A 22,405-nucleotide genomic window follows, 5' to 3' on the forward strand; every position below is an offset into this window, starting at 1 on the left:
CCTGAGGAGTTACCTCGGGTCCCGTCAGGCAGTAGCTGGCGACGCTCCGCTCCCCTGCTCCCGAGGCCCCGACCCCAGGCCCCGGGGCGCAGGACGCGCTCCCGGTCCCGGTGCCGCCGCCGCCGCCGCCCGGCCCGCGGGCCCACCCCCTCCGCCGCGCGCATGCGCCGCCCGAGCGGCCGCGCGTGTTGACGGGAGGGGCCTCCGCGTTCCCTTCTTTCCCGGGACCGGCCCACTCTGGCTCCACCAAGGGGGGAGCGGGTTTCCCAGCGACCCCGGGGCAGCTTCCCGCGGGGGCAGCGCCGGCCACGGGCCCCTGTCTCCGGAGCGGACTGCTCAGTGGCCAGGTCCCCGGGGCCGCGGGCCGCAGCGAGGCGCTGGGCAGCGTCGGCTGAGGCCCTGCCCTCGTCAGCCTCCCCCTCAGCGGCGGGCGGGATGGTGCGTCCCGCAGGGCGCGCGCGGCTCCCGCGCTTGGGCCGCTCGGCGCGGGCGGGGGCGCGGAGGGCGGGGGAGCGGGCCCGACTCGCAGGACCGGGCCGGGGCCGCGCGGGCCGCGCCGTTGGGGAGCGGGCCCCGCGGGCCGGGCGGGGCGGGGGCCGCCGCGACCATGTCGGACCAGGCGCCCAAAGTTCCGGAGGAGATGTTCAGGGAGGTCAAGTACTACGCGGTGGGCGACATCGACCCGCAGGTACCTCGCCGCCCCCCGTCCGCGTCCCCGGCTCCCGCTCCCACCGCGGGCACGCGCCCGGCCGCGGACGTCGGGGCCTCGCCGCCGGGTCCCTGCCGGCCTGGCTGCGCGGAGGCCGGGCCTCCTGGCGCCGAGCAGGCCGGCAGCGGGCCCCAGAGGGGAGGGGTGCTGACCCTTGTCTGCGGGTCGGCGGGACCCCGGGAGCGGACCTGGGGAGGGGACTGCGGGACTCACGGCCGGGAGGGGACTTGAAGACTACATGCCCAGACCCGAGAGGAGGAGGGCACATGGGTGGGGGTCCGCGCCAATTGCCCAGCGTCGATTGTCGCCGTCCCCGCGCGGTGGGGGACCGGCGTGCTGTCGTGTGGCCGTGAGCCCCCACGCCCGCCTCGCCAGCCTCGTCCGCTTCCCACTCTGCTCCTTTCTGGAGCGGGATTCAGCCAGGGACTCCCTTCCTGCTGCCCGCTCCGGCCGCCTGGGCCCCCGCAGCGGCGGTTGCAGGCCGGGCGGGGTGACGGGGTGGCCGCGGGAACTCTAGCAGGTGGAGCTGGGAGGGACCCCAGTTCCGGGCTGCAGAGGGGACAGTCAGCCGCCCCTCGGGTGGCAGCCTCCCGAGGTCGCATGTCTGCAGCCTGAGTTCACCGGCGAATTCATATTCCTCGCTTTTCCTAATTGAGTGAATTATATAGTTAAGTGTGGGAAATACCCCGGTAACACCATCACACTAAGCACTTAATTTCTTGCCATTTGGGCTCGTGCAAAAGGATTTTGTGGCTTTTCCTAAGCTTTTCTGAGTACTGCATCTGTTTGAATGTCAGAATGTTATTCTTCCATGGTGGGAATGAACCTTAGTTAAATACTCAGATGAATGTTCACAATTTTCTTTTTCTGGAAGTTTATGGATTCAGTTATATGGCCTTGGTGTTTCCTTAGCAGTGAGTGCTGCGCCTGGAGGAGAGGCCTGTGGGGCCTGATGGACGGAACTCAGGCCTGGGCTGGATGAGTGGGGACTGACTCTTAGGCTGACGAGTAGTCTTGGTTGGCATACGGGGAACGTGGAAGGCTGAGTGGTCCTGGCCTTCTAGAGGCTTGTGTGTGGGTATGTTTGTACCTAAACTCTTTTGGAGGACCCCAAAGGTGGATTCTTTGCCTACTTTAACTGTAAGATAAAGAGGCTTTGAATTTAGAGGTAAGCGGTGCTGAGCCCAGAGTGCTGAAAATGAGCGCCCGCAAGGTGGTGGCTTTTTCCAGTGTCGGTTTTCCTTTTTTTCGCTGTCCACCGGTCTTCTCCCCACTGGCTTTCCTGCTCCCGTTTCATTTTAGGATTTTGGCCCTTAAGGGGAACTTGAACCAAATGTTACTTAAAACCTGGAACAAGCTGAACTGGAGCTGTATTGACTCAACTGTGAATCAAATCTAAGGGCTTAAAAATTTAAACTATCCTTGGTGAGCCACTCTGATCTGAAACAGTCTATTTTCTAAAAAGTTTAGAGCCAGAATATTCAATTCTGTCAATCTTCTAAGTGTGGATTCAGAGAGTTCACATGTGTGGAACATGTAGTCCGCCTCCAGACGTGGCGTGCATGCCCTGCTCCGAGTGCACAGCCTGCTCCTCCGACCCTCGCCTGGCCTCCACCTGCCCCTCAGGTCTCCACTGCGGTCTCGTGGCCTCCGTTCATTTACTGCTTCCTGCTCGGGGTCTCATTCGCTCTCCAAGCTTTGGCCCCGTCTCTCTAATATGCTGATGACTCCACTCGGGGGACCCAGGTCTTGTCCCAGATGCACTGGATGTCTTGCTAGATCTTACACTGGCAGAGAAGGACGCGCCCTAAACTAAAAGACTTCCTTGTTCCCCCACCTCTGCTGGTACTGGTCCCTGGTGAGTGGTGCTCCTGTCCCCCCAGCGCTTCTCTTCTCTTGCACCTCCGTCCGTTTCCGTCACCAAGTCTTGCTGGTTCATGTCATCTTCCCACCCCTAATGACATCCTTTAGTTCAGTTACCTGCCCTTCCACCTGGGTTACTGCAGTTGTTCCTTAGCAGGTGTTCTGGCTCCTGTCCTGCAGCCAGCCCAGTGCGTTCCTCTCACACTGACAGTGATCTTCCTGTAAGAGCTGATCACGCCACGTCCCTGTGTAACACCCTTCCACGTCTCACCAGAAGACACTCTGTACCTTATTTCAGCATAAAGTACAAATGTTTTGCTTAGTGTATGTGAAAGACCACTGATGGTCTAATTCATATTCACCTGTCTTGTGTGTTGAACCCTGCTCCCTCCACACAAAGTGTGTGGTTTTGCCTGGCTAACTTCTTTAGATTCATAAGGATTCTGCTCATGTAGCTCCTCTTCCAGAAACTTCTCCGTTTATCAGAACTATCTGTCCCCAAGCCCTCATGTTTGAGACACGGGAGTGCTGTGTGCTAGCTCAGTCTCAGCACTGCTGGTGTCGTGTTCTACTTGTCTGTCAGTCCTTCTGTCCTCAGGACAGACACTGGCTAGTACCTGATTCACAGCACCTCCACACTCACCTGTCAGTGTCCGCAAATGTGTCATTGCATATGACTCAGGGTAAAGGTTATTAATGCTATGTGGAGAACATGGTATGTGTTTATTAGAATTTTTGTTGTTTATAATAATTTGTACAAAATGAGAATGAAATGCAGTATTTTCCATTCTAATCTGTGTGGGTTTTTAAAGGTTATTCAGCTTCTGAAAGCTGGAAAAGCTAAGGAAGTGTCGTACAATGCGCTGGCCTCACACATAATTTCAGAAGACGGGGACAACCCGGAGGTGGGAGAAGCTCGGGAAGTCTTCGATTTACCTGTCGTAAAGGTCAGTAGTAAGTCTAACCTATTGTGAGCATTTCATGACGTGCCTTGAAAGCAGAACATTGATACTTCATTGCGGCTCTTCTCCAAAGTGTTTGCCAAGTGTTGTTCCGGGTGGGCCGCTGCCGGCTCCGGGAGGGACGCTGCCGGCTCCGGGAGGGACGCTGCCGGACGAGTAAAGCCCTTCTGGCACCTCGGGACCTCAGCGTAAGCTCTGTAAGCTAAGCCGCACTGTAGCAAGGTTTCTGCTTATGCACCTGATATGGGCAACCCCATTTTGTCACTGTCTGGAAGCTCCCGAGCCAAGGAAGGAAGGAGGTGGACATGCTGAAGCAGGTGAAGCCTCCTGAGAAAGTGTGTTTGATTCCGAAAGCAGGTGAAGCCCTGCCAAGGGCAGCTCCTGAGCCCCGGCCCCTCCCTCCCCGCCAAGGCAAGCGGTCCTGGTTTCCAGGTGCACAAGTTGAGGGAGCCCTGCGCCCTCTGGGCCATGTCACTGCTCTCCAGCGAGGGTCACAGTGACCGCCTTTTCCACTGTCCCCTGGTGGCCGTCTGTGCTGCTATCCAGCTTGACCGTGGGTAGTTTATTCTAGAAAATGGGGCCTCAGCTGGTGGGTGAATAGGTCAGATTTTGTTGATGTACGTATTGTGCAGCTCTGTTGCGGCTGGTAGTTGAATGGATTGCTGTTAAATGTGGGTTTTTTAATCTTAATTTTGTACTTTTGGTCCTTCAGCTTTTTTTCCTCAGCTCCTGTATTATGTACTTGTTTTAGAAAGGTTCTGTTCTACTACGGTTTTTTTCTCCCTTCTTGATGCTGTTTCATGTGTCACTTTAAGAAAAATCAGGATGGAAGTTGCTGTGGTTTGGTAACACAAGAGGTTCGAGTTGGGAGAGTGTGCCGTTGAGTCAGGCTGGCGGCGGAGACGCCGGCTTGCTGCCGGGTGGAGGTGGGGTGGGGGCGACTCAAACCTCACCAGCATCCAGGGCCTGAAACCCTGCCTCGGAAACTCAGAAACCTGGTTTTTGAAAATAAACCTGAAAGCGGATCTGTCTCACAAGAAGGTTCTCATAAACCAAACCCTCACAAACCTGCTGTTTAAGTCAAAATGACTGTTTACTTGGCAGCGATGAAATGCGGCGGTCACGTTCCGCGCGGGAATGCGTGTCTCCATGAGCCCAGCTCGTCCTCCCCCGGGCGGTCCCTTGTGAAGCCTGAGTGTCAGCGGGTTTCCTGCCTGGCGCACCTGGTGCCGCTCGGCCAGAGAGACGGCCCCGCGGACACGAGGCGGTGTCCCCAGCCGCCCTGAGCCCTGTTCTGGTCTGTGGTGTGCTTCCTTTCCTCTTTCGCTGCAGGGACGGTATCTCATCCCGTCCCTTGTCTGCAGACTTTCTTCCTCTCAGGCAGGGGCCTGGAGCCTTCTGTCTCATCATCCGAGTGATGGCACAGGTGTTGTGGGGATTTCTTAGTGAACCTTAAAAGGGTGGCTTGTTAACAGATCTGGGTGCCCAGGTCATTGTTCCCAGACCACTTACAGCAGTGCTTCTTAAATCTGGTGACCTCCCCAAGCCCTTTTTGTAGCAAATATTTTGTAACACCCCCTTTATTATCCTGAAATGAAATTCCTAGGTAAGGTAACATCACAAGACTTAAATCTCTGTTTGTGTATAAATTGCCCAAACTGAAATGGAAAGGAGAGGGAAAAAGGGAAACAAACAACAAGTGCACATTTCAGTGTAAATACTCCATCCCCTGCAGGGTGGGCGTGGAACCAGTGTCCCACAGCTGCAGGCGCCAGCTGCGGGGTGACTTTGCAGAATGGTGATCAACCCTTGCTAAAATTCTGAGCTAAACAACAGAAGTTGAATTGCCAGAAGAATCCGTCTAATATGCTGCATAAAAATCGCTGTTTCCCAGCTTCCCTGTCAGCCCCGTGTTGTCGCCTGGCTTAGTACCCCCCACCCTCCTTTCCCCGTCTTGGCTGCAGTGTTTCCCAGGGGCCCCGGGGATGCTGTTCTTCCGTCCTCTTCAGCATCCAGCCTACTTTGAATCTGTGCCAGCACCTGTGCTGTGCAGGATTACAGTGTTACATGACGGGATGACAGAGTTTCCCAGAACCGATCCAGCTGCGCCCACTCCCAGAGAGGACTGGCAGACCCTCAGGTTCCTGTCTGAACCTAACTGGCCTTTGCTGTTGGGGCTGCTCTCAGCAGTGGGGTCTGGGTCCAGCTCGAGGCAGAGGCCTGCTTCTCTGAGCCCATATTCCTTGGCCTTGACCTTAATATTAAATATGACAAATATATTTTAAAAACAAGGCATCCTTTTGCCTGGGGACAGTTTATCACATATTTGAATTTTATCGATTTTAGAACTTGCTTCTTTAGGCACTAAAACTTTTTAATTAAATTTTTAGTGTACCGCTGTACGTGCTGTTGCGTGTCAGCTGCGCTGAGCTGCCGTGCGCTTACCCTGTGTGTGCTCTTGCTTGCCGTCTGGGTAAAAGTTCCTCGTTGCTGTCCTCTCCCAGTTGCCCACTCCTGCTGTGTTACCGGCAGTGGGTCCCACCTCCTGACTCTGCGCTGTCTCACCCAGACTCACCTGAAAGCGGACCCCGGGGTGATTCTGTTCTGTGTAGCCTTTGTAACAGCCCGCCCAGCGGTAGTCAACTGGGGTACCCGCACTTACCCTCCCCAAGGCCCCGGGGGACCACCTTCCAGGGCGAGTGCTGTGTGGGCGCCTTCCAGGCTCTCGGCCTCCTTACATGGCCTTTCCTCAGGCGGCCTGAGGTCCCTCCTCAGGTCACGCTCGCTCTTCCACTGTGCCCGGGAGAGTCGTGCCCGTACCATCCGAGTCACGTTCCAGCGCGCTGACCTGGCTCTGCACCTCCTCCCGGACACCCCGCAGAGGGGTGATCGGGAACACTGGTGTAGAAAGCCGCCCTGGTGCTTCACCAGGCGCCGAGGAACCCAGGGGCTCTGGTGTTACTGCTGAGAATTAAGCTTGGCTCACGTGAAGAAGACCTGAACATAGGAGTCAGAGCTGATACGGGGCACTGATGCTGGCCAGTTCCTCAGGTTTAACTGGAGTTTCCCCAGGACTGTCAAAAGTGAAGATTCACTGGGTAAAGTGTGTGGATAGAAACACTGAATGCTTTCTTTTAGCTTGGTGCACTTTGTCCAATGTTAGTTAAAACATTTGGTGAAATTCTCACATCATCATGAAATAATTATCCCAAGTAGGACCCATCTTTATCTTGTAAAACGTTTGGTGTTTCTGCAGTGCTCACAGATGTACTTACATGGCCTGACACTGAAAGATTGCTTATGTCACCTTAGAAATGGTGGGGGTGCTTTATTTTCTGAAGTTCTTTCAAGGTGTACATGATGCATGAGAAATGAATAGGTTTCAATTGGCTGAAGTTTCTGGAAGTCACCTGGCTAAGTGGGATATTACTGTACTTTTTATAGTAATTTTTGAAGCAGAGCTATTGGGATAATGATTAATGTATTTTTCTAAAGTAAATGTAGAAGTATAAGATAATTTTTCAAAAATATAAATAACCCAATAAAGTAGTAATTAAGGAGTTTTTATAATTAATCTGAGTTTTGTAATGCATAGAAAGATTACCAGACAGAAATACTTACGATTTACAAACACTGTGTCTGCTTGGCTTCACTGAAAAAACTCATAAATGTAGACTTGACTGGACTCAGGACTCCAGAAGGGAACTTAGGAGGGGCAGTCTGTACCTTGGACGGGGGCAGGGAGGGCATTCAGCTCCCCGTCCCACCAGCTTTGAGGACAGTTTCTAGCCAGTCTAGAAGCTTAAGCAGTAATAAGTGTGTAAACCAGGAATTTAAATGTCTAGACATAATTTTTTTTAAGATCTGTGGTGTTTTATTCTATAATTGGGCTCTTTATCTTGGGCACCAATAACTAATCTTGGACTCTGGGATTTGCACAACTTGAATACTTATGGTTGTCACCTGGTGCTTTATAGTTGGTTATAACAGAGCCTTTAATTTCTAGAAGCAAAACCAGTAACATAATGCTGTTTTGATTATGAACTAGAACTGTTTTTGATTTGCTTTAATGTTTTCTTTTTCAGCCTTCTTGGGTGATTTTGTCCGTTCAGTGTGGAGCTCTCCTGCCGTATCCTTTTTGGGGAAGCGGGGAGGGGAGGGCTAACTCTGGGTTTGAGACAGAAATGAGCATCACTTACTGAAACGATCGTCAGTGAGGACAGACTGTGTTGTGTGCACTGTGTCCCTGCTCTTTTTCATCCCGCATCAACTTCTGTGTACCTTGTCCTTGTCATTCCCCACGGGAAAGGGGACCAGCTGTGCGGAGGTAGCTCCAGGCTGGGCACAGAGGGACAAATTCTGGTTCTCCTACGACTTGGCTTTCTGGTCTTGGGCAGTCTGGACCTCCGTTTTCTGGTCTTTGTAACAGTTTTTGTGCTGTCTAGTTAGATGGAATAGTTCAAAATTCTAAGTCTATGTGAACCAAATCATGAATTATTTGAAGAATGGATTGGGGAAAAGAACGTCAGAACATTTTTAGCTTTATAGCATGCACCCTAAAGTATGCACGTCATCGGAGAGCGTAATCTGATTTTGGAAATCACCTCTGTTGAGAGTCCTGCTCCCATACAGTTACGACGCCCCAGTGTAGACCCGGGCAGAGACGGAGTCGTTCACACTGCTTTGTTTTGCAGCCGTGCCAGGCCGATCCTGCAAGTGCGTTTGTTACTGAATAGACCACCGTCTGCCAGATAGAGGGACGCTTCCTACATTAAATACTTACGGGGGCCTCAGATGGAGAAAATACCCCTTCATAAGCAGTTCTTGGAGAATGTGCACAACTTGTAGCAACTCTGTCTCAAAAATTCTAAGATTTCTCTTCCACAGTACGAAGAGTTACAGAAAATTGGCTCCTGGTTAGTTTCTGGCTTTGGTTAGTTAGGGGTTTGAGGTCTGTGGTTTGACTTCTTTATCAGCACAGGTGGGAGAGTAGGAGCAGGGGTGACGTTTTTGAAGATAGGAGGCTTGTTCCCTTCCTCCACTGGGTCCAGTGCTCTCCACGCAAGATGCCCTGAGAAGCTGTCATCTTGTTTGAGCTCCTGCTGGCCGCTCCCGAGAAGATTAAAGGGACAGAAAGGAAACTCCCAGACTTGGTTAGACAACACATTCGTAATTTGCCTTTGCTCATGTTTCCCCAAGTCTCTGGAAGTAGGAAATCCCCAAACTGAGGTAGGAGGTGGGAAACATCTTGGATAACGGGCTGAAGGCACGGTGCTGGGGCCTGCAGAGCGCAGTGGCAGGCAGGCTCGCGTCTCCACGCGGTTTCGCGGTGGGCCTGTGCGGGAGACTTCCATACTGCGGTGGGACGTTCAGTCTGATCTTTTTTCCTTGGTTCACCTACCTTGATAGGTGTACTTTTCTCCTGGAGAGAGGAAGCAATGCTTGAACCCATTTTGAATTCTAGACACTCCAAAGTCTTTAAAAAGTTGTCACATTTGCTTTTGAATAGACTGTAAAGTGCAGACACCTCGAGGGGCCCTCTGCCGGTGTCTCGCACACTGCAAGCTCTCAGTAGATATGTCTGTGGATTTTAAAAGTCAGAGCTTTCGAACTGGGAAGATCTGGAGAATTGTATATGCTAACTATTTTTAGCAAACGGGAAGCTGACGCTCAGAGTTGCCTTGCCCAAGTTCACAAGGACCTATGATGTAATAAACCTAGAACTCAGTTCTTTTATGAAAGATTCTCCTGTGCTTATATTTCATTCTAAAAAATGGACTTAGGACTTCCAGTGTGCTTTTAAAATAATGGCTATGCTGTGTGTGTGCCTGTGTGTTTATATAGGTGTATGTAGTTGGCTAGCTCTCAGAGGTCTAATGTTTTCCCCTGTGAATATGATACCCATTCTCTTGATGATATAAGGGGAGAGACTGGATTTGAAGATGCATTTTGCAGAAGACCCCTCAGTTTCTGTGCTATCAGCCTCTCTTTTTCCCAGCCTGCCCTGCACATTTCTTGGGTCATCTTGAGTCTGCCTCTTTTCCTGAGTGGGTTGAGTGGGAAGGAGTGGGTGGCCAGGGTCCAAATGGGCCAGTAGAACAGGATGTGTCTGTGAAATACAGGTGGCACTAATCTCATTTCATTGGAATCTTAATAACTGTAAAACAGAGTAAATGGTTTTTCTCCAGAGTCGTGTCAGATTTTTTTTGGAATCACTGCCTGCCTCTCTCAGGTAAGCATGTTTACAGTTAGTCTTATTTATGTGTGACGGTTGTGAGTTTTTATAGATTGGATTTATGACCTATTTGTAAACCAGTTTTAGAGATGCTGTGTACTAAATTGTGTATTCAGTATGATCTTATGACACACTTATTTGAGTTTCATACTTGGTTTCAAGATTTAAAGTTTTAATGGGTGAAAATGGTCTTTCTAATCTAAAAAATTACATAGATTTAAAACTTGAATATGAAAAAATAGCAAAAATGAGATGGAAAGATGACAATGAAATTCAGAAATTTAGAATTTTTTTTTTTAGTAAATAAGGGGCTCATGGATCAACATGAAAAAAGAAGACCTCCGTAGATAAGGCAGAAAAATGAATTTACAACTTTTTATAAAGAGGAGTTAGAAATAAGTATAACAAAATGTTTGATACACTTTGTAAACAAAGAGATGAACATTTTAGTAGCCCTGAGATAAGAATTTCTCCTTATCAAATTTGTAACAGTGTATTCACTGCAGACCAGCTTCCCGTCCCTGCCGGCAGGAGTGCAGCTTTTCTAGAAAAGCTGAGCCATGTCAGAGCCTTAAAATACTTGTTTCGTCTGCAGCTCTCTGTGTTCAGAGATTTGTCCCAGGTTGATAGAAGTAAGGGCAGGTGGATGCATAAGGTGTGCAGTGCAGCAGCATTTGTAAGAGGGTAAAGTTGGAGACAGTCAGATTGTCCAGTATTTGGAGATGTTTAGGAAACCTGTACCTTAACGCAGCAGTCTAGCTCCGGCGCCGGCTTGTGGCTTTGTTTTGTGAGTAAGTGTAAGATGTGGGAAGAAAACCCAGGATATAACATAGTTACGTGCAGTATTACAGAAGCAAGTAAGGTCTGTGAGAAGTACCTAAAGGAGGCCCAGAGCATTAACGGTGGGGAGTTCTGGGTAGTGAGAGAAGTGACCGTTAGCGTTCTTCTCTTGTTTTCTCTCCCCTGAACTCCTGGTGAGAAGGGTTCCGACTATTAAACATTATAGTAAAAAATCAGGTTGGTGTTGTTTAAACTCATTTTTTAAGTTACATGGAATAATTTGTTTAAAATGAGCAGCCGTTGGGCAGGAAAAAGGCCAGTTTAGAGTGTGTGCCGCCTGTCTTCCCCGACCTCCCGGTTGCTCCTTCGGGGCTGTTTTGAGGGCCTGCTGAGTCCTCGTCTCAGTTTGAGCAGGCCGCGCATCCAGGATGCGAGGGCAGTCGGACAGGAATTTGAGCACAGTTGTGCCTGTTTCCTCACGCCTTGGTCACAGAGGGGCGTGGAACCGGCTGGTGGGCTGGGGCTGTCAGATCACCGGCCAGACTCAGCTGTTCGTGCACGTGGTCTGAGTTTGAGCCCTTCTCTGTCTACGCAATAAGGAAGATTAATTATGGTTATTACGCTTTTGTGTCTCCTGTAAATTCTGGAAGTTCTTTAAATGATAAAATCCTCCTTTTGTTTTTGCTACATTGATTTAATAGAGATCCTTGAAAAATTGGCTTTTTTCCTTAAGCTCAGGAATCCTGTTGGTATTTGTATTCAGTGTTTGTCACATTTTTGCCCTGAATGTGTACTGATGTGATGATCTTTACAGGTAACTAGCGTGAGACCTTTGAATGATGTGTATAGTGGTTACATGTCACTTTTATTGGTGTCTTTATACTTCTCTGTCTGTTCCAAACTTATAAGAAACATTGGAAAAGGTTTTTGAATGAAAACATTTTATTATTACTCCTTATGCATAAACACAATGTACTTGGCTAAAATGTGAATTTGTGTTCATTGGATCTCTGGGTTCAGAGAGTCAGAGCTCGCTATCCCGAGAGAAGAGGCGGGGGTGTGGAGTCCTGTGGGTATTTCCTGCAGTCAGGGTCACAGTGACATGGTATTTGGGAGACCTGACTTGGCGAAATGAGTAAGAAAATCAGGAGTATGTGAATATGAGATGAGTACAGGGTTTTAAGTTAGATGATTAGACATTGTTAAGTATTGACTATGAGTCTAGCACTAGAGCACCCTTTCAGTCGTGGTTACACTCAGCGGAGGTCATGATCTACATCATAGATTTTATACATTCAGCATGGAAGGTCCCAGTGTGCGCAGTGCACAGGTGTGATGTGCTCAGTCGTGGCCCGGGTGTGAGTGTGCAAGTGTGGACGGCAGGTTAGGAAGCCCTGATGGAGGCTGTCGCAAAGAACTGGCGGAGCCAGTAGGACTGGGAGCTGGGTAGGACTGGGGGCCGGGAGAGGGCGTTCTAAATGAAGCGAGGTGGAGGGGGTGGGAAGCCCAGGTGTGAGGAGATGGACCTTGACAAGGTGTGTGATTGGGCGCAGAGGAGAAGGACAAGTGGGTGGGTGGGGGCAGGAAATACGGAAAAGCATGGAAGCTGGTGGATGTATGAGTTTGAGCTTGATAAAGTAGCCGGCAGGGTGCCTCTTCACCTTTTCTTCCTTATATATGTAACCTTGGATTGCAAGTGTTTACATTAGAGCATTTGGAAAACATAGAGAAAAGCAAACAGATTAAAATAATTTGCAGTCCTGTGGATAAAGCTGGTCTGGGAGCTCTAAGCATGACACAGGGCGGAGAGTGGGGGCTGATGGGAGGGAAAGTCACGTCTTTTAGACTTGATGAAGATCTGGATTCAGGTGAGCACTGTGTAAATGAAGACAACACGGACCCTAGGAGCAGCTGGGAATCATGGCTCTTGGTGCCTTGGGAATGCTGTGGGGTAAAGGAGGAGGAGCCAGCGCTCCCAGTGGGCCTCTGCATGCGGACCCTGTGGTGGGTGCTCCACACTGAGGGCACAGGTCTGATGAGTTCCTCGTTTGAGATTAGGAGCATTGCTGCAGATGGGAAACAGGGGAGCCTGATTTTTGAGGGAAGATAGTGAAGTTAGATTGGAACACCTTGAGTCTGGATCAGCTATCCAGATGCTGGGACTTGGGGATGTGGTGTGAAGGGCTGAGAATGACTCGTTCTGCAGAGGAGGGAGAGAGAGCAGAAAATCGGGAACAGAGCCTTGAGTGATGGGCACAGTTTAGGAGATTTGGAAAAAAAGGAAAGTTGAACATAAAGAGAGATGACATTGGAGGAGCAGGGTTTTATTTTTAGCAGGCGTTTATCCAGGTGCAGAGCTCACCATGGGGGGTGGCTGGAGCCATGGTGGACAGAAAGGTGACTGTAGGGGGCTACAGCTCAGTGGTAGAGTGTGTATCTAGCATGCACAGGGTCCTGGGTTCGATCCCCAGGCCCTCCATTAAAAATAAATAAATAAATAACCTAATTACCTTCCCCCTAAAATAAAAAATAAATAAAAATAAAGATGTGAAGTTTTTTTTAAAGTGAATGTAGCAAGAACTTTCCCAAGCTTTATATCCTCTTAAGCAAATTAGGAGTAAAAATGAGAACCCAGAATCAGTGTCCTGCGCTTACATTTACAGCTCATCACTCATGCTGGTGAATTGAAATCCCCGATGTGTAATAAATACAGAAGCTTTGCTTTATTTGAATAAAGAGTGTTTAGATAAAAATGGGGAAGGCTTTCCTGGATAGTACTTACGAAGAAAGCCTGGTTAAGAAAAGTGCATGGGACACCCATATTTTGTGGTTGCTAAAAAATGTTACTTCAGTTGTAAGATACATGTTTGATGTGCATCTAAGGGACTTTGGTTCAACAGATACGTGGTGATACTCTGTGATGGGGACAGTGCCCGGGGGTGCAGATAAAGTACCGTGAATCTTTCCCCTCGGGTAAGGTACATTCTAGAAGGGGAGACAGCACGTGAACAAATACAGTCTGTTGTAACGTTTGCAAAGATGAAGTGGGTCAGGATGTGGGAACAGTACCAGGAGGGGTGGTCACGGTGCTCCCTCCGCACCCAGAGGACTCTGGGATGCCTGCAAGTGCACACGCCGGGCAGGACCCAACCATCACGAGAGGACTGTTTGCTTGGTGGTTGTCAGTGACCTTCTGTCTTTTCCCCGTCAGGGTGTTGATACAAGCTGGAGCTCTTTGTTGGAGTCTTCCAGAGCTCTCCCAGGGAGAGGGAGGGAAGGGAGCTTGTGCTGGCAGAAGTCGGGAAGCACAGACATCAGCTGCCTTCTCCTGACCCGGTACTGATGCAGGCTGAGGCCTCTGTTGTAATGTGCTGGGTAGGTTTCTGGGGTAGGTTCCGAGTGATGGAGAGCCTGGCCAGGGTCGTGATTTAAATCTGGAAGCCCTTTCCATTCTGTATTTCAATCAACAAATATTTCTTGACTGCCTGCCCATGTGCCTTGCACTGTGCTAGGTACTATCAAAGGTTCCAAAGACGGTTAAGACGTAATTCATTCAGAAGACTCCAGTCTCTGAGATGCAGGATGCTGGTCCCTAGTCAAGACTGGACAGAGAGGAGTTTACGGGAGCTCTAGCCCAGGAGCATCTGACTGGGGGAGGCCCGGAGGAGGAGGGCGCTCCTGGGGTCCGGAGGTGGGAGTGCGGGGGAGTTGCAGCCCTCTGCTCCAAGCCCCCAGAGGGCAGTGCGGGAGGGACGCGCAGGGGCGCTCAGGGAGTGGTCCGCGTTCAGGTTCGGGCAGCTTGCCTTGGGAGTGCAGGTCCAGGGCCTGGGGGGTGGGAGGCAGGGTAGGGGTGGCAGCGGGAGGAGGGCCGCTCTGGGAGGGTGCACTGCGGGAGCGGCAAGCAGCGAGGGACAGGTGAGCAGGGCCTCAGGCACCGCCTGGAGTCTGAGCCTTAAGGTGTTGGAACATCAGGCTCTCTTAGCTGAGACCAGAGTTGTAGTTCGGGAAAGTGGCTTTTTTAAAAAAAGAAAAGCAGTGTTCCCCAGTTATAAAATTAATGCTCTTGAAAATTTGGAAAATACAGAAAAGTATAAAAATGAAAATAAAAATGTCCATAATCTTGTCACCTCTAGGTAACTTAACATTTTGGTGTGGAAAAGCTTGCTTTATGTGCTGATACAGATTCATTACATGAGCTGCTGTGGGCATTCAGTCATTAACCAAATGTATGTCGATTGAGAATCTGACTCAAGGAAGTTTCCCAAGTTGCTAGAAGCTCCTCTGGGAGCTGTTCCAGGCCTCGCTTCCTCCCTGCCCAGTGGGCTTTCCACAGCGACACTGCGCCCCGCCAGATGCAGGCGGGCAAGGCGCGGGACTGGGTCTCTGCAGTCCGTGAGATAAACGTGAGACCCAGACGCGTAGCCACATCTTTGTAATAAAGGCATATCTAGAGTATGCTATTTCACTTTTAATAAAGATTATACAGTGATTCATTGGAGTAATCTGTATTATCATGTAATTAAATCTCACCTCCCCAAACGCTGCAGGACATAAGTGTTTTTGTGAAAGTCTCTAATAAAAACAGCAATCTTCTGATCCAGTCTTCTGACATGTGACACTGACCTAACTAAATTAAAGAGATTAAACAAAATGATTTTAAGGTGATTTCATAAAATTAATATGCTCTTGTTATTATTCACAGAGTAGTGTGGAATGCAAAGTAATTTCTAGAAATTTTTGTAAGATGGATGAAGGCAGCTGTAGAATGTTAGTTTTTGGCAAGCTGAGTAATGGCAGTTAAAAAGGAAAAACATGCTGTTTATCACTGCTTTAAAAAATGAACTTGAGACAAAGTTCAGGATCCTTAACCATAATTCTCAATTTATAAAAGGTTATCTAGAAAAAAATCAACTTATTATCTTAGAATAACACTCACCTATGTTTTTCTTGAATGTTTCTTTTGTCTTTCAGATTCTAAAATTTTATTTTTTAGAGATTATTTTTGGCAGTAACTGCCCTTAGAGAAGTAGTAACAAACAGTGGTAAAATACAGTTTGGAGTTAGGCCTGAGTTTAGGCAGACCTGGGTTTTAAAAGCCAGCTTTTCCAATTATTAGCTGTAATTTCCGCGAGTTCCGTACGGGTTGGGGCTAACGATCCCTACCTGCCCCGGGTCACACAGACTGGGGGTAGGTGTGAGGCACCTGGCACAGGTCCTGGCACTTAGGAGGCAGGCAGTAAATGGTAGCCGTCCTGGCTTGTCGTGAAAGCCTGATTCACAGCCTCAGCCATCGCGCCTGGGGTCGGCCTCGTCTCTTACGCAAGCATGAGAGTGACCCCTTCTATGCTTGCCTGATTTTTGTGTGTCTGAGATTCACATTTCCCCCCGAGCTTACACACCACTGTCTTTATCTTGTTACTTCATCCATTTCATACTTAGTGTTTACTTGTTACCTGTTAATTATTAAGGAGTCCTCCAACATGATTTCGATACCGTTGTGTTTACACATTCCCACGAGTGGCCTGACGGGGAGACGAGCAGCTTTCTCTTCTTTCTTCCCTGTCGTTTGTGGTATGGAGTGAAATAATCCTCCATTCAGTCTCTGGAGTGTGAATATAAGTTTTTTTATTTGGTGACAAAGCAAATAAAGTGATGTTTATAAAACTGTTATGATAGGAATAAAAGCTTCTATTATTATTATTACAAGCAAAGAGCTAAAAGCTTACCTATTTTAGGTGGATTTCATTTAATAAGGGAGAAAGTTGACAAAGCAAAAGTGTTACGATGTCACAGTGCATTTTGATCATGGAGCAAGTAGGTAAGCAGAGATGGAGGCTCGTGATGAAAGCTTGATTTCTGGTCCTGCCAGGTGTCACCTGAAGACAGAAGCGCGCTATGGGCGATGCTCACTTTCCACGGCGGGGGCTGCCAGCTGAACCTCAACAGGAAGTGCACACACTTGGTCGTTCCCGAGCCGAAGGGGGTAAGCGCCCCACGTACATCCTCCTGAGCGCCGTTCAGGTGTCTCCAGGAATCAGATGTCTTCTTCTGACTTTTAAATTAGTCACTTGATTCCATTTACAGAAGCTGATTATTATGAGTTTATATTATTTATATGTGACTTCATTCCACAAAGGATGTGAGATGATTTATAAGTTTTATTTTGAGCCAGATGTGATGTTTAAGTACAAAGAAATCTGGGATTATTTCATGGAGAAAATAGGATGGTTTTTTGAATCTCTGGAGTTTTCTTTCACATCCAATAGAACTTCATTTTTATTTGTGAAAATATGTATTTTTAATCCTCTTCACAGTTTTTTAAAAAGCTTGTGCTGAACATAATTATAAACATGCATTTGGTAAGGTTCTCAACATATCCTTCTTAATAACCTCAAATATTTAAAATTGTGTTTATCTCCTTAAGCTCAGGGTTCTTATCTCTAAAGCACTGGTGGGGCCGTAGGGATTTTGGTCCTTCAAGTGGTGTCCCCAGGTCAGTAGCACCAGCCTCCCCTGGGACCTGTTAGAATTACCTGCTCCAGGCCCCGTCAGTCAGAACCTGCCAGGACGGGGAGCCCAGGAATCTGTGACCCTCAACCCCCTGGCCACCCCCAAGAGTTCTGCTGAACACTGACCTTTGGTAAATCAAACTTTTTCCCTCCTATGAACAATTATTTGTAACTTTGAGAAGTATAGTGTATGCATAGTAGGAAGGTCTTTTTTGACTAGTTAATGTTTCCACATATCAGTCATTACCTCCTTTTTTATTGCCTTCAGTCTGAATCGGCATGGCATGACGAAACTATCTTTTGTATTCCTGAATTTTTTAAAAAGTTTAAATTGAGAAGAATGGAGGAATTTATTTAATAACAAAATCTACAGAAAAACAAAGTGTGCTGAGTAGTGTTGGGGGTGGCAGCTGGTTTCCGAGTGTGAATGTTCGCTCCTCTGCTGAAGGCTGAGCTGGGAAGAGACCCCCCCCACGGGAAGTGGGTTTGTTTTGTCAGCCGCTAGAGCAGGCTGGGGGTCTGTCAGCTGGCTGAGCCGCGTCCCAGACTTGCTGCTCTAGAGCCACTCTGTCACATGGCTCTTGGGTGACGTTTGCGGCTTGTCTCCCTCCCCTTCCACATGTTCCCTTTTGCGCCTGCGCGGCGCGCCCTCTCCCGCCTGCTGATGCCGGGGCTGCGGTCCACACCCGCGGAACCCCGTCCCTGCCCGCGTGACTAGCGCTGTTCCCTGCTGTGTTCCCTGCGTGTTTATTTCTCTTCAGCTGTAAGGTGGAAGCCTCGCTCGGTCAGAGGGCTGTTGTGTCCTGTCTTTTTTTTCCCTTTCAACACCTCTACTGTGGTGTGGTTCGTGTACAGTGAACTACACATATTTCCGATGAACAGTTTGATGAATTTTGATAGAAACCAGCACCACAATCAAGACAGCTAGCATTGCCGTCCCTCCCCAGGAGATGCAGGTCTCCAACTGCTGACTTAACTCCTTCCTGCCCCCTTTCCCCCTTGGTAACCAGAAGTTTGTCCTCCATGTCTGTGAGTCTGTCTCTGTTTTGTAGGTAAGTTCACTTGTGTCCTTTTTTTTTTTAATTAGGGGGAGATAAATGGGTTTATTTATTTATTTATATTTGGAGGGGATACTGGGGGTCAAACCCAGGCCCTCGTGCATGCCAAGCATGTGCTCTGTCACTTGAACTATACCCTCCCCTCTTGTGTCTATTTTTTTTTTTTTGTATTCCACATATGAGTGATGTCATACAGTATTTTTCTTCTTCTGGCTTACTTCATGTAGAATGATCATCTCCAGGTGTCTTATGTAGAATAAACACCTGACTGAGGAAGTTCCCACACTCCTGTGATGGTGCCTCAAGTCCTGAGGATGCTCTGCCCACAGTTACACTTTGTGTCGAGCGTTGGTCTGTGGTAGCCAGAGCTGATGGCCGTCACCTTTCATCCCAAAGAGAGTTTTTTGTGGGGTTCCAAGCGCTACGCATTGTGTCTAAAATGTCCTTTATAAAAGCTATTTTGAAACAAAATCTTTTACGACCCTTGCCGGCGGGCGCCAGACGTCCTGTGGCCACTGATACGTGGTCCGTTGTGTCCTGTGTCCCCTGGCTGAGGGCGTACCCATTTCTTGTGTGTGAAGTGGCAGTGACAGGTGCCGCGTCCCTCTCCTAAAGTGCTGTCTGTGATGCTCAGCTCCAGGGCGTCTGGCCAGACCTGCAGCTCTGTTTCTGTGTGTTTATGTTTCCCCCACAGGAGAAATATGAATGTGCTTTAAAGAGAGCAGGTATTAAGATCGTGACCCCCGACTGGGTCCTGGACTGCATATCTGAGAAGACCAAAAAGGACGAAGCACTTTATCACCCCCGGCTCATTATTTATGAAGAGGAAGAAGAGGAGGAAGAGGAGGAGGAGGAGGCAGAAAATGAGGAGCAGGGTTCCCAGAACGAGGGCAGCACAGATGAGAAGTCGAGCCCTCCCAGTTCCCAGGAAGGCTCTCCTCCTGGGGACCGACAGTTCTCACCCAAATCAAACACTGACAAGTCCAAAGGGGAACTGATGTTTGACGATTCATCAGATTCATCACCTGAAAAACAGGAGAGAAATTTAAACTGGACGCCGGCCGAAGTCCCCCAGTTAGCGGCAGTGAAGCGCAGGCTGCCTCCTGGCAAGGAGCCCGGCTTGATTAACTTGTGCGCCAACGTGCCGCCCGTTCCGGGGAGCATCCTGCCTCCCGAGGTGCGCGGTAACCTCATGGCCTCGGGACAGAACCTCCAAAGTTCTGAAAGATCAGAGATGATGGCTTCTTGGAGTCCAGCTGTGCGGACACTGAGAAATATCACTAATAATGCTGACATTCAGCAGATTAACCGACCGTCCAACGTAGCACACGTAAGTCACTCTTTAAAAAAACAGAACTTTAAGTACTGGATTTTACAATCTTTATATTATAGTTTCATTTATTGTTTTCTGCCTCTTTAGAACAGTCAAGTTACCAGCAGTGTTTATTTGCATGGGAAGTTAGTTTATGGCCTTTTATATACATACACATACACACGTACTTCAGTGTCATAAATTCTGTCATGGGAGGTGGCCTGACCGTGCGCACCTAGGGGGAGCCCTCAGCTGCGGAGGTGGCGTCAGGACCCTGGGGACGAGTGCTCTCCCTGGGAGCGTGACCTCCACTCTCACCCAGGCCAGCTGGCTCTGGGGACAGAGCGAAGCGCAAGGTTTCCCGGCTGTCCCTTGTTCACTTGTGATAGTAACACAGCAGAAGCTCACTCACTCGTTGAAGAAGCCTTAACACGAGCTCACAGGTTTATGATTGGAGCTTGTTGGTTCAGCATGGACTTGAAAAGTTTCAGTAAATTGTTTTCAATTTAAGGCAGAAAGAAGGTAGTTGAGGTGGTGTTTTGGCCCGTTTGCATTTTTGTGGGCCTTGGAGACAAAATGGTAAATCAGAAAGACCTCGTTTTAAGTGGGAAAGACAGATAGTAACCAGATAAACCTGAAGGGCTTCTGACTGGTACAGGTGTTTTGAAGACAGTAACAAGGCGTCACATAATAGCAGTTGGGGGAGGAGGCTGCTGTAAGTTAAATGCTGGGGAGCGCCTCATGGAGGGAGCAGCTTAACTCAAGGAGGCCCTGGGAAGCGCCAGGGGACGGGAACAGCGCTGTGAAGACCCAAAAGTAGGCGTGAGTTTGCTGTGTTCTAAGAAAAGAAAGTGAGACTTGAAGGCAAGGCACATTGGGTGTATTAGGGACACCGAGAAGGGGCCTTGGCACACAGGCCCCACGTCTTGCCTGAAGGGTGGCCAAATAGGTATTTCTTACTTTGAATGGCAACACCACGATTGAGTCTGATGGTGGTGGCGGCTGTAAAAAGCCTCTGTTGAGTAAAGATGTGTAAAAACTGATTTTTTTCTTCCTTCCTGCCCTCCCTTGGGTTAAGCAATAGCTAATTGATAATACCTGGTCTTGAGGTGCTGGGAGTGGGTGGAGCCAGAGAAAGGCTGAAGAAAGCGCACACTTGAGATGTTAGAAGGAAGACGGGAGACGTGTGAGCAGGGCAGGAAGAGAGGGTCAGGGATGTTCGGGAGTGAGGTTTCCAGGTGTTGACACTGGCATCTGGGAAGGCGGCGTTGCCGGAGCTGGTCAGGAGCCCGTGTGAGCTGGCGCCCCCCCCCCGCCCCCGCCCCGCGCTCAGGATGTTAGCAGGAGTGAGTGCAGCGGGTCTGACTCTGGCCAGGGGAGGTGGGGGGCCGGCGCAGGAGAGCCGCCTGCCTCCGCGGTGACAGGTGATGATGGTGACGGGGCCGGGTGGTGGGGGTAGCTGGCAGCCCCGAGGGAGGGGCCGGTATGGTAGGAGCTTGGCGTGTGTGGATTAGCGGGTTTGGGGATGCACTGGCCTTGGATGACGAGACGGAGACTGATGGGTCACATTCTGCTCAACACATTTAGTTTTGTCCAAATAATTTAAATTTGACTTCTTTGCCTAAGTTGGGAGATTCTCCATGAAGATGGCCCTTTGGCCAGTCTCGAGAAGTGGGGCATGCAGTGTAACGCGGAGCTGGGTTTGGGAGTCTGAATGGTCCTTTGGCTGAGCAGCAGCTGCCCTCTGTGAAGTGAGGCTCCGTCCGTGTGCTCACTGCCCACACCCTGTCCTTGCTTAGCTCTGCCCCGTCACACCAGTGTTACCTGCCGGGTCCTGGAGGTGAATTTTAGTTTGCAGCAGACTACAGTCTGGAGGGTGATTGGCATCGAGTGTCTGAGGGAAGGAGGAGGGGCTCCCTGAGATGAGGTGGACAGAGGACAGCAGGGCCAGGCCTCGTCAGATGGGATCACTGGGGCGCAGGGGAGAGGGGGAGCCCAGGGCCCATGGGCATCGGCCCCCAGCAAGGGCGGCGGCGGGTAAAGCAAGGCCGGGAGCAGAGTCCCAGCCAAGCCGGGCCTTGGGGAGGCCGGGGAGGCCAGAAGGGCGGGTGGGGATGCCAGGCCAGAGGCAAAGAGGGGGAGAAACTAGACATTAGAGGTGGGGGAGGCTGCCGGGGAGCTGGTCTGGAGAGACGACCTGACTGTCCCGGGGGGACTGGCCCTGCTGGCAGGCGGAGACCTGCACGTGCACCCCCAGGAAGGTCTGTCCCGCGGCGTTGGTGCGAGGATTACTGAGCCGATGTGCAAAGCCGCTGGCGGCTGGGAAGTGTTACCCTCCAGCTTCCCTCAGCTGAGGAGCTAGGGATGGGCGCCAGCTGTTTCACACAGAACGGAGTGTGCTCTGCTCTGCATTCACCTGCAGGCAGAAAGCGCTGCAGATCGGGTACGGGCACCTCTACTGCGTTCTGTGCTTGGTTTAAATCCCAAGTTCCCTGAACTTGTGTTTGGAAGTAGAGAAAATAATCTCGTGTGAAATGGCAGTGATGACTCCCCGGGGGCCCTGGGCACATCTCTACTTTGGAAGGTGTCCTGCAGGTGCGACATCCTTCGAGGGTGAACTTGCCCACTGCGCTGTGTGTGCGGAGCGGCCGGGGCACTCAGTCCACTTTGAGTGAGGGAGCGGGGTTGATCACCAGTGAGAACAGCTATGAAGAAGTTTCCTACGAGTTTTTTGGCAATGTCAGAACGTTAGGACATTTTGCTGCTAGAGATGAAGAAAACGAATCTTTGAAATGTTATGAATAAAAGACTTAGATTAAAATTAGGTCGGGGGTTGAGGAAGCAAAGCAACCATCAAAATCCTCTTTCAATCACCGATTTGGGTGGTCAGCAGCCCTGTGGTGGTGTCATGCTGCTTTTTGTGTTGTGGCACTAGGTATTAAGTAATTTAAACAAGGACTTGACAGCTGTAAGGGGA

At 49.8% G+C, this 22,405-nt stretch overlaps 1 protein-coding gene across 4 annotated transcripts in view; it reads left to right on the forward strand.

The window, feature by feature from the left end:
• Positions 1 to 499: 499 nt before the first annotated feature.
• The window catches only part of PAXIP1 (PAX interacting protein 1), a 45,877-nt gene continuing 23,971 nt past the window's right edge, over positions 500 to 22,405 (forward strand). Inside the window, exons 1-6 of one of the 4 annotated variants that reach the window (XR_010381515.1) lie at positions 500 to 688; positions 3,385 to 3,519; positions 7,620 to 7,663; positions 9,703 to 9,766; positions 16,419 to 16,532; positions 18,811 to 19,446. Coding sequence is in view for 3 of the 4 variants with exons in the window: in XM_064487176.1 (XP_064343246.1) it covers positions 608 to 688; positions 3,385 to 3,519; positions 7,620 to 7,663; positions 9,703 to 9,766; positions 16,419 to 16,532; positions 18,811 to 19,446 (1,074 nt within the window). In the remaining variant the exon portion in view is untranslated. Of the gene's footprint in view, positions 689 to 3,384; positions 3,520 to 7,619; positions 7,664 to 9,702; positions 9,767 to 13,766; positions 13,925 to 16,418; positions 16,533 to 18,810; positions 19,447 to 22,405 lie in introns of those variants that run through there. The other 3 variants (XM_064487176.1, XM_064487175.1, XM_064487177.1) reach the window with 3 other exon arrangements.

The sequence above is a fragment of the Camelus dromedarius genome, chromosome 7 (genome assembly GCF_036321535.1).
Source record: "Camelus dromedarius isolate mCamDro1 chromosome 7, mCamDro1.pat, whole genome shotgun sequence".
Lineage (NCBI taxonomy): Eukaryota > Metazoa > Chordata > Mammalia > Artiodactyla > Camelidae > Camelus > Camelus dromedarius.